We start from the raw sequence: 13,663 nt of genomic DNA on the forward strand, positions 1-13,663 counted from the left end.
CCCCAAAACCATCACGACTTCCAACCTTCCACACGCGTCCAACACGCGTCACCCTTCCAGCTTCTCCCCTTCTCCTATAAAAACCCTTCTTCCCCACTGTCATCCCTTTCCGAGACCCCTCTCACTTCCCTAATCGCTTACCAAACTCCTTCTGCCCACTTCCGCTCCGGAGCCGTCGCTTATCACCCTTTCCGCTACCCACTCTTCACATCCTACTCCGGTGAGTCCCCCTGTCCTTATCTTTACATCGCACACATACTGATCTTTTCCTTTCTTTCACTTCACTGTCTTCTAAAAATGGCTTCAAACCCTACCTCCCCTAATCACTCTTCTTCCTCCTCCGAAAGCGACCCTGACTCCACCGCTGCCGGCGGCCTCCGTTTAGAGGTTCCGGAGATCCCAGCTCACCGACTAAAAACCTACGCCACTCTGCCCCTTCCAGTCCAAGTAGCCCCCAAACACGAGGCTATAGATCAACCTTCCATCTTCCAAGACAGCGATCCCATTGTGCAATTCGTGAACTCCCTGGGTGGCTTGTCCAATGACGATGAGTTTAACCTCAAACTCAGGATCTGGGTTTGCAGTCCCGGGGATCGCCCCTGGCTTCACAAGCCAGACGGCGACGTAAAGAGATCCCATTTCTTCTTTGCGTACGAATACATGTTTAGCGAGCTTGGAATCAGGCTTCCTTTCTCGCCCTTTGTCCAAACCGTCCTCCGCGACATCAACGCGGCTCCCTGTCAACTCCACCCTAACGCCTGGGCTTTCATTCGATGTTTTGAAATCCTAAGCGCCGCTGTCGGCATCGCCCCATCCCCCACCAGTTTCTTCTACCTTTACGACGTCGACTCCAAGTCCATCAAAAACAAAGGATGGATTTCCTTGAAGGCCCGAGCCGGCCGGAAGTGTTTGCATCCTCACAAAAGTAACGCGAAGTCCTCCTTCGCACGAAAGTACTTCCGTGTGGCGGTTCATCCCGCCTACCCAGAGGCATTCACCCTCAGAGACGGGACCGCCCTCTTTCCTCTTTATTGGACGGAGAAGCCCAACGGGATCACCGATCCTTCAGAGGAATCCTTGTCCGCCAACGATAAAGCCTTTCTTGATCTCCTTGCCCCACTTCCCATCCTTGACTGCACAACAGTCCTTGAGGGCGCTGACCTCTCAAGAACTCCCAAATACTTAGGTTGCCCATAGCTCACTTTTATTATTGACATTTCCTTTCTCGACTCCTATGTTGTCACTGATCGTTTTTTTTTTATTGTTACAGAAGATATGAATTTCACGAACGCCGAGCTCCTGAAGGCCCGTGAGAGGAGAATGGCTCGCTTTTCCCCAAAATTCAACACTGAGGGCGACGCGAAAAAACGGGGCGGTGCTGAGAACCAAGCCGAGAGCACCAAAGCTCCCAAGAGGAGAAGATTGACCAAAATCTCCTCCGGCGCCGGCACATCCAACCCTGGCGCTCAGCCCACCACTGCTGCTGCGCCTAAAGGCAAAAATGTCGCTGAAGCCTCCATCGCCGCAACTACCGAGCCAACCGCCGTACCAGCTTCTACTCCTGCCTCCGCCGGTGCGACCGCTGCTGTTGCCGCTGAGTCCTCTGTTGGCGCCACAGCCGCCTCCGCCGGCGTTAACGCCACAAAAGCTGCTGCGTCTTCCGACACTCCTATTGGAGAGAAGGAAAAAGAAAATGAAACCCCAAAGTCTCCCCCTCACCAAGAGGCGCCTCCTAGCCCGCCCCCAACACGTGATGCGGGCTCCATGCCTTCCCCGCCTCATCAAGGGGAAAAATCCTGTCCTGGCGCTGCCACTACCTCTGAAGCGGCTCAAATTGAACAAGCCCCTGCTCCCGAGGTCGGTTCTTCAAGCTATTATAATATGCTCCCCAACGCCATTGAACCCTCAGAATTCTTACTTGCTGGTCTCAACCGTGACGTCATAGAAAAAGAAGTTTTGAGTCGGGGCCTGAATGATACCAAGGAGGAGACTCTTGCTTGCCTCCTACGCGCTGGGTGCATCTTTGCTCACACGTTTGAGAAGTTCAATGCCGCCAACGTTGAAGCTGAGCGGTTGAAGGCCGAAAGTGCTAAGCATCAAGAAGCCGCCGCTGCTTGGGAAAAGCGTTTCGACAAACTAGCGACGCAGGCAGGAAAAGACAAAGTCTATGCCGACAAGATGATTGGCACGGCGGGGATTAAAATCGGCGAGCTGGAGGATCAGCTGGCGCTGATGAAGGAAGAAGCAGATGAGCTTGATGCAAGCCTTCAAGCTTGCAAGAAGGAGAAAGAGCAAGCTGAGAAGGACTTGATCGCCCGAGGCGAGGCGCTGATTGCTAAGGAGTCAGAGCTTGCCGCTCTGTGCGCTGAGCTGGAGTTAGTGAAAAAAGCGTTGGCGGAGCAAGAGAAAAAGTCTGCGGAGTCCTTGGCCTTGGCGAAATCTGACATGGAGGCGGTGATGCAGGCTACGTCCGAGGAGATCAAGAAAGCGACCGAAACCCACGCCGAGGCCCTCGCCACGAAAGATGCTGAGATTGCTTCCCAACTAGCAAAGATCAAAAGTCTAGAGGACGAGCTGGCGACTGAGAAGGCCAAAGCCATTGAGGCGAGGGAACAAGCCGCTGACATCGCCCTTGACAACCGCGAGCGCGGTTTCTACCTCGCCAAAGATCAGGCCCAACATTTGTACCCGAACTTTGACTTTAGCGTCATGGGAGTAATGAAAGAGATAACCACCGCAGGACTGGTTGGTCCCGACGATCCTCCCCTGATTGACCAAAACCTCTGGACAGCGACTGAAGAAGAAGAGGAAGAAGAAGAACAGGAGAAAGAAAACAATGAATAATGTAATTTTAACATTACTTTAGCTTTTACTGTCACCTTGTAGTGTACTTTTCCGCCATTCGTCTATGTTTAAGCAACCCTTCGCCATAGCTTTTTATATCGCCGTTGGATATTTTGTAAATCATGTTGGAATGCTTCCGCCAAACATTTTTTAGTCGCCGCCGCATCGTCATCACCATCTTGCTTTAGCCTTATAAGAAATTAGTTTGACTTGCTCGCCACTATTTTGCGGTAGGTCGCTACCCTCATTTTTGGCGGTAGGTCGCAACCCTCTTGCGGTAGGTCGCGACCCTCTTGCGGTAGGTCGCCACCATTTTGCGGTAGGTCGCTACCCTCATTTTTGGCGGTAGGTCGCGACCCTTTAGCGGTAGGTCGCCATCCTCTTGCGGTAGGTCGCGACCCTCTTGCGGTAGGTCGCCACCCTTAGCGTGAGGTCGCCACCCTTTTGGCGACTTTTGTGTGTCTAAACTGAGTCTTACAGGTCGCCACCCATAGCGTTTGGTCGCCACCCTTTGGCATGAGGTCACCACCCTAGCGGTAGGTCGCCACCCTTGGTGTGATCGTCCCATTTCGGGACTCAAAGTGCTTTGGGTTCCAATGGCCAGTTGGATTACCAAAGCGGTGCTCAGTAGAATGGGCAACTTGTACCCCACACATCGCCAATGAATCCGGTGGTTACGTGGGCTTTTCCGGGGCTAATTTAGTTCATCGTGAAACTTGTTTCACTTTGTAACTAAATCGCGCCATCAGGAGCTTGTCCCACCCAATAACAAACCGCTTATGGAAGAGTCTTCCAAGTTTCAAAAAACTTTAATGGTGTGCCTCAATTCACCCACTCCTTCTCTTTGATCCGATTTGCTCCTCTCTGCCTGAATCAAAACCAGTGAAGACAATATAACTTCTAATATCAACTTCAAAATAAGAAAATTAGGAAATACAACAACTGAGAAGGGAATCAAATGAAAGATGGAGGAAAAGTTTGAAGGAATTGGAAAATTTGTTGCCAGCGATCTTAACCATAGCAACGCTTTACTCGCCAAACTTCCACGGCCAAAGCCAACGCGGGCTCGCCAAAGCAAATGTGATCGGCAGAATTCCAACGCCAGAATCATATATCAGGTTCACAAATGCAAATTATTAAAGACGTCTCGGGATTGGCTCTGCTCTTCATGTATTGTGCTCTGGACAGATTCCTCGCCTTTGTTCTTTCCTTCGTCATTACCAATCTGCTCTCCCTCGCCTACATGCTTCCTCGATCTGAAGCTTCACCTCTGTTGACCGTGTTGCTCCGATCTGCCATCGTTGGATGCGCCTTGAAGAATCTCGATCTGTCATTCTCTCGTGAACGCACCTTGTTCTTTCCCTTCCGCCTTGCCACCGATCTGAAACTCCTCCTTTTATCGCTGCTCAGGCGACGTGTCGCCCTTTTCCAACTTCGCGCGCTTTCCTTTGAAAGCGTCGTCCTCCTCATCAAGAATATAAGTGCTGGCGCGAGCACGCATCTCCTCCATCGAACGCGCCGGCTTACGTGTCAATTTGCTGTTCAACCCTCCCGGTAGCAAACCGTTTTTAAATGCTAAAGCACAAGCTCGAGGCTCCTCGTCCTCAACCTTGACCGACGCTGCGCTGTACCTTGCCATGTACTCTTTCAGTGATTCTCCTTCTTGCTGTCGAATACTATATAGGTCGTTGATCGTCACCGGCTGATTCTTATTCGCCGAGAATTGCACTAGAAACTTGGATGAGAAGTCTCTGAAATTTGAAATCGATCCGCGCGGCAAAGTTGTGAACCACGCCATCGCCATCGATTTGAACGTCGATGGAAACATCCTGCACTTCACCGCATCTGACGCCGCAATTATCACCATCTTCGTATTAAAATACAGAAGATGATCCTTCGGATCGGAATCTCCGCTGTAAGAATCCAGAACTAACGTTTTCATGTTATCCAGAATCGCCACACTCTCGACATCTTCCGAGAACGGACGGAACTCAGCCACGGAATCTGCTTCTCTGCTTCCATCACCTCGCTGCTCGCGGCGGTAGAAATCTAACTGAGCCTGTAGATGCTCACTCCGCTGCTGGATGTTGCCAATGCTGCGCATCAAATGGCGCCATTGCTCCTGCGTCACCGCCGGTTGTTGTTCCGGAGCAGGTGAATTCTCTGGTGAGCGCTCCAGAGATCCCACCTGTGAAGGCGATGGAGGAGGTGGTGGTACAGGAGATGATGGAGGAGGAGAAGGCGATTGCACTCCTGTCGTTCGTACCGGAGAATCCAGGACCACACGATGAGGCCGCCGAGGCGGCGAAATCCGCTGTCGCATTGGTGAATGATGTTGCCTCCTGCGTCGAGTCTCCATCCAAACCAGAAACGATGCAAACTCGATCGGAAAACCAATCACTAGTCACAGAATCAAAATCAGAAAACCAGAGAATTGCCTAATCACAATCAAAGGTAACTTCATGCACAATCAATCCACGTGAATGGGAGTAGAGAGTTTACGGTCCCCACAGACGGCGCCAAATGTTCTGGGAATGAACATTGAGGGAAGGTATAGTACCAAAGGGTAGAGAGATTGTGCTAGGGAGAGAGAGTAAGAGAAAGAATGCTGAATTTCATGTGTTATTTTATCAAATGAGCCAAAAGTCCTTTACAATTGATAACTACCTCCTATTTATAGAGCTTGGGTACTACCTATTGGGCCAATTGGGCCTCCAAGATCAAGGCCCATCTGAAGTCCAGGGCCCCGCCTCAGGGCGGGATACATGCTGGGCGTTGCCCCTCTAGAGGCTCGCCCAGTCCACAATCAATACTTGGGTTTTTGAATTTTTTATTTTATTTTCCAGCAATCTGTTAAGTTTTGGACGGAAGTTGGACGGAAAACCAAAAGTGCAACCGGGTGTATAGTTGGAGGACGTGTTTTGCTAATTTTGAAATTTGGGGACGATTTTCACAGGAAGGCAATAGTTGGGGGACCAAAAGTGCAATTAAGCCTAAATAAATAAATAAAGGTGGTTTCTATGATACCCACAATGTATCATACATGAAGGATGTGATTGGTCCACAACAAAAATAATTTATATTTTCATTTTTTTCTTTTTAAATACGGAGGATGTGATTGGTCCACAACCTTTTCGTGTATCATACCCACACAAGTGTTGTGGTATCGTAGCTAGCACCATAAATAAATACTTAAGAGTTGCTTAGAATTAACTACCATATAATGCAGACAAATAATTATATTCACATTTGATTTCCACCCCCATCTTGAGCAAATAAGAAGAGAAAAAAGAAAAATTAGTGATATGATTTGTCATAGATAGAAAATGCAAGAAGAGATAAAAAAACAAATGAAAATAAGATTGAATAGAAAGTGAAGTGTGAATAAAATATTAATGTAGAATGTAGATCTGCGCTATTTTCTTTTAGTACATCCATCAAGCAAGGGAGCTAGTTTAGTTTGCAGGTTTGGTGACAAGGGTTCTGAGGTGGTCTATGAGGACGGTGAGAGAGTTGTAGGAGGATCCACCTTGTTGAACGGCTTTCCAAGCTTTGTCTTGCACCTCTTTGGCTTTGCTTCTGATTTCTGCACCTTCCTCACCCATTAAACTCTTTACTGCCTTCTCTATACGTTCTCCACTCACCACTTTCTTCTTACCATCATACGGTGATATGCTCCATTCAGCTGCGCCAACCTCCACCCCAAAACCATGCACCTCTGTTATCAGCTTCTCGTTATAGTACTGGTCACTGAATCCTGGCATGGTAATCATGGGAACCCCAGCACTGATAGCTTCCACAACCGCGTTCCATCCGCAGTGCGTTAGAAACCCACCGGTCGCCAGATGATTCAAAATCAACGGCTGTGGGGCCCAACCCTTGATCATCATTCCTCTGTTTTCTTTCCTCATCTTCTCTTCGAAACCTTCCGGCAGCCATTTGTTGTCCGCAACGTCGTCGTCTTTGTTTTTCCGATGGACCACCCAAAGGAATTGGTGCCCGGAGGCATCAAGTCCACTGGCTATCTGGAAAAGCTGCTCATCTGACAAACGACACAGGCTCCCAAAGCAAATATAAACCACCGAGTTTGGTTCCTTGGAGCTGAGCCAGGTAAGGCACTCGTGTTGTTCATGATCAAGAGCAAGAGCAGCTTGAGTAGTACTCTTCTTGTTGTGTACCATGAGCGAAGTAGGACCTATGTGCCACACTTTCCGGCCGGTGAGGTTCTCATAATACTCAGTGTAGCCAGCGTCAAGCTCAGCGAAGCTGTTCACAATAACGCCGTGGCTGCCCTTCTCAGCTTGTACCAGGGATTCAGTGAGTCTAGCAAAGCCAGGGGATGGTTTAATTGGAAGAGTAAGGGAGTGAGGGAGACCGGGGATATGATAGGGCCCTGAATCAGAACAAGTGAAGGCTTCTGGGTGACTCTTAATGGCCTCAATCATACAAACATCGAAGATGGAAATTGGGTTGAAAATGAGCCTGGGAATTCCTAGGCTTTTGGCTGAGGCTTCACTCCAGGTGAACATGATGTCTGGAATCAACACATCGGGAGGGCTCTGCTTCATGAAACCCTCAATTTCGGGCTGAATAAGGTGAGCCGCCATGTGTATCTTGCCGGCGGTGAGGTTGTCGGATGCGGCGAACAAGTTCTCGACCCCACCAGGGAGACCCACTTGGGTGCTGGGGAATTTGACGAGGTGAACACGGATGTGGTATCCGCATGCTCTGTCCTCCTCAATAGTTTTGTCAAACAGTTGTGCGTTGGCGGGAGTGGTGATGATTGTCACATGCTCGCCTCGTGAAGCCACCAAACGAGCCAAGTGAACAAGAGGAATCAGATGACCCTGTGCGAAGAACGGAACGAAGTATACTTTCAACGTCTCCATTTCACTTTAATTTCTTTCTTGATTTTCTTTTATGCCGCTTCACTTCTTCGTCTTCATTTATAAAAACGGGACTCTCATCTCATCACTATTTTCTACGCACAAAAATTAGCTTCCCACGAGACCCACGCAGCTTATATAATCAAATATTATAATAAAGCTACACTTCAACCCAGTGACGGATCCCGACAATTAGAGTTGTGGGATAATATATACACACGCTTATACATAATCATGTAATGTTAAAATATAAAAATTTATGGGGGCATTTAGTACATTTGATGTGTATAATATTTAGTTATATAAAACACTTGTGGGAGATTAATATTAAACATATTCAGCTCTCTCTAAACACAAATTGTGGGAATCATGATCCGGATAAGGAAAATTGCAAAGAAGCAATTAAGAGTTAATTCCCTCCTAAAGATATCTCCTGTGTAGGATATCTCCTCTGCCATTGCAAAAATCATGGGTCAAGGTCTTCACATTAATGGTCTGTCAATACCATTTACTCAGTCCATTACCGTTGCACAATTCATGGCTCCATTACCATGTGCACCATTCATGTTTGTATGATTATCAATTATTGGACTATTACTCCATTCCTTTCTTAGAATTCAGCTGTTGCTGTGCCTAGGCTAGTATATAGTGCTGCTGCTGCTCTATGTAAATATCAAAAGACAAAAAACAAGTAAAAAAGTGTTCACGTTCTAGCCTTTCCCAACTCTCTGTTTTTCTTCTATTAACACATTCCATATATATAATTTTCATTAACTATAAAATTTCCATGGGGGCACTTGACCCCATAGGCTTCTTAATGCATCCGTCCCTGCTTCAACCCAAGGACGGCATTTGCCCCCACTTCACTTTGTTTCTGTTTGTTACAATGACCGATCCAGAACTTTTAAGTTGTTTGGCGTAATAAATTTTTTTAAGCAAACATCCCTATAGCTACATAATATTAATTTCTAGCTTCATATTCAACCCATTAACCAATAGGATCTCGTCAATGAGTTTTTCATTCATTAAAAGTAGAAAATTGATCACAATGACGTGTTTAATGGACAAAATGTTGAACCATTACGCAAACTTACTTAATTTTGTGGGACTTAATATACATACACAAATTTATACAAAGTGTTAGTGGGGACAAATAATATATATAGTATTAAGAAAATATTAGAAAACAATTAAAATTTTGTGAGGGCAATTGCCCCTCTAATCTCCAGCTTGGATCCGACCCTGCATATTTTGATCTAAATATTTGACATTAGTGTTTAATAATTTTGAATGATACTGTAAATAAATTTCACTCTAATGGTAATTGACAAGAACCCACATGCTAATTTCTATTGATTGCAGTTTTGTGGGTTTTAAGCATTTTTCACTTTGATTTTATTGGGTGTAAATGGAACCGAAGTAAAATATAAACGTGAAATTTCTGCTGGTTTAGGTATATATTGACATAAACATCATTCCTTTAACATATGCCATTGGCATTGACATTGGCTTCTATAAGTTACTTTCCATGTCTTTTAACTCTCTTGTATTGTTGTGTGCATTTTCTGATGCCTCATTTGCTGTCTTGGTTATAATATTAATTATAGCTGCACTTCTCGCTTGGGAATCAAATATTAATGCAGTCCTTGCGAGAAGTACATCAGTTGCAACAAAGTTAATATGTGCCAATTTAAATATAATCGAATGAATAGTCTAGAAAATGCACATCGTGTTTTAACTTTTGATTTCTAAACTAATTTTAAGCAATTTAAAGACTGTCCCTTGACCTTTCAAAAAAAAAAAAGGACTGTTCCTTGTCAATTTTAAAAACTATTATTCTTCTTGCCTTGCCCGGCTGCTACTGTTAAGGATTATGCTTTTTTCTAAAGGGAATATGTGAAATGGAGAGGGGTGATATTTCTTTTCTCTGGTTCCTTTTATCACTTGTTAATGAATCAGAAAAGATTAGGCACTTGGTAGTGCTAATTGCACTTGTATAATGCATGAATTGATTTTTGCAGGGGTGCTGATGTCCAGGAATTCTATATACCTCATCTATTTTTTCGTTTCACTTTTCAGTTGTTTTAAGAATTAAATGAGGAGACGAATGACATATCGGACATAGCAGGTTCCTCAAAGCTTTCATTAAAGTGGTAGAGGAGGAAAATGTATATGTGAAGTCAGTCAAAAAGGAAGTGAAGATGATTATGAGGATGTGATCTGAGAGAGATCAAGCTACCCGTTGGCAAGGGGTAGGAGAGGAGGGATCTGGACGCGTTGAAGGACTCCAAGTGGGCAAGGTCCCGGGAGGGGCTCTTGCAAGACACTCCGATGCTAAAGTCAGTGAGGGAAGTAGTAAGAATGGTGAACTTGGAGAGAAAATACGTTACCTTTGGATTGAAGGAGTGTTCCCTTTATATAGGAGAGACAGGATTAGGGTTGGAGCCATGCAACGTCATGCATGGCTCGTACCTGGGGGCAGGGGTCACCGTTGGATCCCCTGCAGAGGAACAATGATCCAACGGTTTGGGGTCCCCTACGGATCTGCACCAGCCAACCTACCCCTAAGGTAGTTAGCATAGGTCAACCCCTATGTAGTGGGCCCCGGGTTCCTTGTCCTCACCCTTGGTGGTGGGGCTCAGGAGTAGGGGGCTCTTGGCCTTCCCCAAACGGCCCCTTATCTGGAACTTTTAGTGGGGCCAGTCCTGCCCTAGGTCCCCTGTCCATCCTCGGTCAGGGTTCCCGGAACAGTAGCCCCCTAGCCCTGGTCGGCTGTTCCAGCGGGGCGAGGGCTATTCATGCTCGGTGTTTGTGGTGTCATAGACGTTTTTGGGGTCGTTACATAGGGGTCAGAAATTTAAAACTTTATTCATTGATAGTGGGGGGCCGTTTGGCCGTTACATTCAGTACCCCTAGAAAGGGGGTGTTACTCGCATGGTGTTGTATCGGAGGCGAACGGTTCGTAGGTCTCTGTCGAGACTCTCCCTTACGGTCAGGAGGGGGGTCAGCTCGGCTTTGATTTCGTCCATTGTTCCCTTCCCTTCGCCCTGGTGTTCCGTGGCAGAAACCTCGAGGCCCCAAATCAGCATGTTAACCTCCGAACGGCGTCGGTGTAATTCCCACATCTCCTCCGTCAGCTCCAAGAAGGTTAGTAGCCCCGCCTTCGGTTGAGGGTCGGGATCCTCTGCCAGAATTCTGCCGACTAGGGATCTGATCCTACTGGGGGTGGCGGCTTGCGTTTGGTAGAGTAGTATAGGTCGTTGTCTAGAGCCTCGGCCCTGAGTACCTTCAGGTAAGCTTCCATGGAGGTCATTCTATCTTGAGGAAAATGTGGATCCTGCAAAGGGGATGGTTACCATTTATAATCGAAACGTTCTTGGGTGGTAACGCCCATTAGCCTTTCCCTAGGAGTTTCTCTTGGGAAATGAAACGGGGCATTAAATGTAGAGGCCGGTGGTCAACGCAAGCCCTCTCGAGGCTGTGTATGCGGAGTCGACCGACCGGATCCGAGTGGTTTGGGACAACCGGGTTTAGTACCGAGTAGGTTGTTGCATGGTTTGAATCTGAGAAGCCAAAAAGGCGCGGGTAGAATGGAACGGTGTGAGGCTTTGGGCCCACTGCATTTAATGTACCTGACTCTTGGGATGGTACGTGTCGTTTCCGGGTGGGTTGCGTCGCTTCGCTAGTCCTCTCCCACGTGCCTTTGGAGGCGTGTGTCGCTTCGCCGTCACTGCCTCCTTTCTGACGTGGCAGGGTCTGATTGGACGATGCCCCTTGGTTTCCCCAAACGTCATGATTAGGGAAACTAGGGCTGTCGAAACGTCACGTCTCCCTCCTCATCTTCTATAAAAGAGAGAGGAGGGGGATTCATTTGCACTTTTGCATCTCTGAATTCTCCCCAAGCCTTCTCTCCTTCCTTCCGTCAAGTACCGGTGTTTCACGGTGGTGTTTCCTTTTGCGCGGTGGTCGCTCGGTAGCTTTTCCAGCTTTTTCTTGTAAGTTCTCGCTTCACTAAGTTTTTCTTTCTTAAGACTTTTAATTTTCTTTTTCCTAGTAGAAAGGGTGGCTCGCTCTTGGGGGAGTTGGGAGTTTCCCCTCCCCCCGTGGCCCCCTCTTGCGGCGGCGGAGACTCTCTATGAGGGTCTGTGCCGCCGCACGGTCGCGCTATCCTGCCTAGGGCAAAGATGGATTCCGGGTGGGTCATTCTTTGAGCCGATACAGACGACCCAGGTGTTGATCCGGCGTTTTCCCTTGTGCAGGTGTCGTTATGGGGAAGCCTACCCAGAAGAGGAAAGGCAAGACTGTAGATGAGGCCCCGGGCGGGGCTTTAACCTCTAGGCCCCGATCAGGGGCCCCCAAGAATAAGAAGATCGACCGGGAGAAATACCCTCATCTGAAGGGGGACGAGGCCGTGTATGACAAGTGGTGCCGCACCATCCTCGATCTCCCGTCGGAGTATGCAAACGAGAAGGAAGATTATTTATGGAGTCAGCGTTTTATGTCGCAGACTCAGATCGGCCCCGGTCACATGGTGTATTCGCCGGGTAAGAAGGAGCGACTACCCCACACCCCGCCGTTCGGGGTGTACATGCATATCTACACCATGAAGAAGGTGAGGGTGAGGATGCCACTCACGGACTTTCAATGTGACGTTCTTCGCCATATGGGGGTCGCGCCGTCGCAGCTCCATCCCGGCGCTTGGGGTTTCGTACGAGCGTACGAGGTTGCTTGCGTCTTGTTTGGCCAGAAGCCGTCGATTCCGCTCTTTTTCCATTTGTTCGAGGTGGCCCACACTCAAGGATATGGCGGGCACGAGATCGTGACCCTGAGGTCGGGTAAAGATCTCCAGATCTTTCACCCGTTTGCAGAGTCTTACCGGGACTTTAAAGATCAATTCTTCCGGGTGGCGCCTACTACTCCGCCCCCTCACTGGTGGTTCGAGAGGGCCCCGAACGGCGGCAGTCGCGCCAGGTTCCCGCTGACTTGGAACGCCAAGCACTACGACGTGAAGATCAGTGCTTTTGGTTACGAGGCCGGGGCCTTGTCGAAAGTGGACTTGGCCTTCAAAAACCTCTTGGTGGCCGCCATACGGAAGGAAGTGAGGGGTAATCCTCCCAAAGAATTCTGCATTCGGCCGTTGCGCTGTTACGACCTTTGTACTTATAGCGTTCGTAGGAACGCTTGTTTGCTGCGCGAGAGGGGTAGGGTTTTTTTTTTTTTTTATTACTATGTCTAAAGCGATGCATGTTTCTTTGTCTGACTGACTTTCTTATTGTGATGTTCATGCAGGAGCTAAGATGGAGGTCAACGCTGCTTTGGTCGCCGCGCTGCAGGTTCCGATCGACGAGGTCGAGACCGACAGTGAAGCGGAGCAGGAGGTGCCCCGAGACGAGGGCGATGGAATTGGCAACCAGGGGCAGCCCTTAGCCGGGGCTAACCCCGATGGGGCCGGTCAGAGTGGCCCGGTCGGTGGCGAAGAAAACGCAGACCCCGGGTCGGGCTAAGGGAATCCCGAACGTCAGCAGGAGGGCTCCCTTGAGGGGGAAAGGGCCGGCTCGGAGCGCCCGATCAAGAGGAAACGCCGCTCCTCAGGCGAGGGGGTCCCTCGGAGCCAATTTCTGTGTGGGGTCGAGATGCGGTGGACACGGACGAGCACAACAACCAAATCGATGATCTGGTGTACAATGAGCTCGACCAGTCGTTCCTGAGCACAAAGGAACCCTACAATCTCTTGAACTTTGCTCTGAAAGCAGTGCTTCAGACTGCCTCCATCATTCGTCATGTGCAGCAGGGGTCGGTGCTCGACGTGGAAGAAGTCAAGGAGCAGTTGAACGCCGCCGAGGATAAGTTCGCTAAGGCGGACAAAGAGTTGGCTGACTCCAAGAAATCGGTTCAAGAGCTGACCGCTGCTAAAGCGAAGTTACAAGGGGAGG

General features: G+C 48.4%; 2 protein-coding genes across 3 annotated transcripts; one reads left to right on the forward strand and one right to left on the reverse strand.

The window, feature by feature from the left end:
* The first annotated feature begins 171 nt into the window (after positions 1-171).
* On the forward strand, positions 172-2,927 carry LOC130748015 (uncharacterized). Of its 2 annotated transcripts, none has more exons than XM_057601095.1 (2): positions 172-1,186; positions 1,271-2,927. In XM_057601095.1, the coding sequence occupies exons 1-2, from the start codon at positions 298-300 to the stop codon at positions 2,842-2,844; spliced, it is 2,463 nt and encodes an 820-aa protein (XP_057457078.1). In that variant the 5' UTR covers positions 172-297; the 3' UTR covers positions 2,845-2,927. The 2 variants fall into 2 exon arrangements, with proteins under 2 accessions (XP_057457078.1, XP_057457079.1); XM_057601096.1 differs by having other exon boundaries at positions 1,274-2,927.
* A 3,279-nt stretch (positions 2,928-6,206) lies between these two features.
* Positions 6,207-7,802, reverse strand: LOC130748016 (UDP-glucose flavonoid 3-O-glucosyltransferase 7-like). The gene has a single exon (XM_057601097.1). It carries the CDS (start codon positions 7,731-7,733, stop codon positions 6,300-6,302), a length of 1,434 nt encoding a protein of 477 aa, XP_057457080.1. The 5' UTR covers positions 7,734-7,802; the 3' UTR covers positions 6,207-6,299.
* Positions 7,803-13,663: the final 5,861 nt, after the last annotated feature.

This window comes from Lotus japonicus, chromosome 3 (genome assembly GCF_012489685.1).
Source record: "Lotus japonicus ecotype B-129 chromosome 3, LjGifu_v1.2".
NCBI classification, from domain to species: Eukaryota; Viridiplantae; Streptophyta; class Magnoliopsida; order Fabales; family Fabaceae; genus Lotus; species Lotus japonicus.

What these genes read in the sequence shown, in the direction of transcription:
- LOC130748015 (XM_057601095.1), top strand. Translation starts at nt 298, where the DNA reads ATGGCTTCAAACCCTACCTCCCCTAATCACTCTTCTTCCTCCTCCGAA. An exon ending in AAGAACTCCCAAATACTTAG is followed by an intron (nt 1,187 to 1,270) that starts GTTGCCCATAGC and finishes TTATTGTTACAG; the next exon opens with AAGATATGAATTTCACGAAC.
- LOC130748016 (XM_057601097.1), bottom strand. Translation starts at nt 7,733, where the DNA reads ATGGAGACGTTGAAAGTATACTTCGTTCCGTTCTTCGCACAGGGTCAT.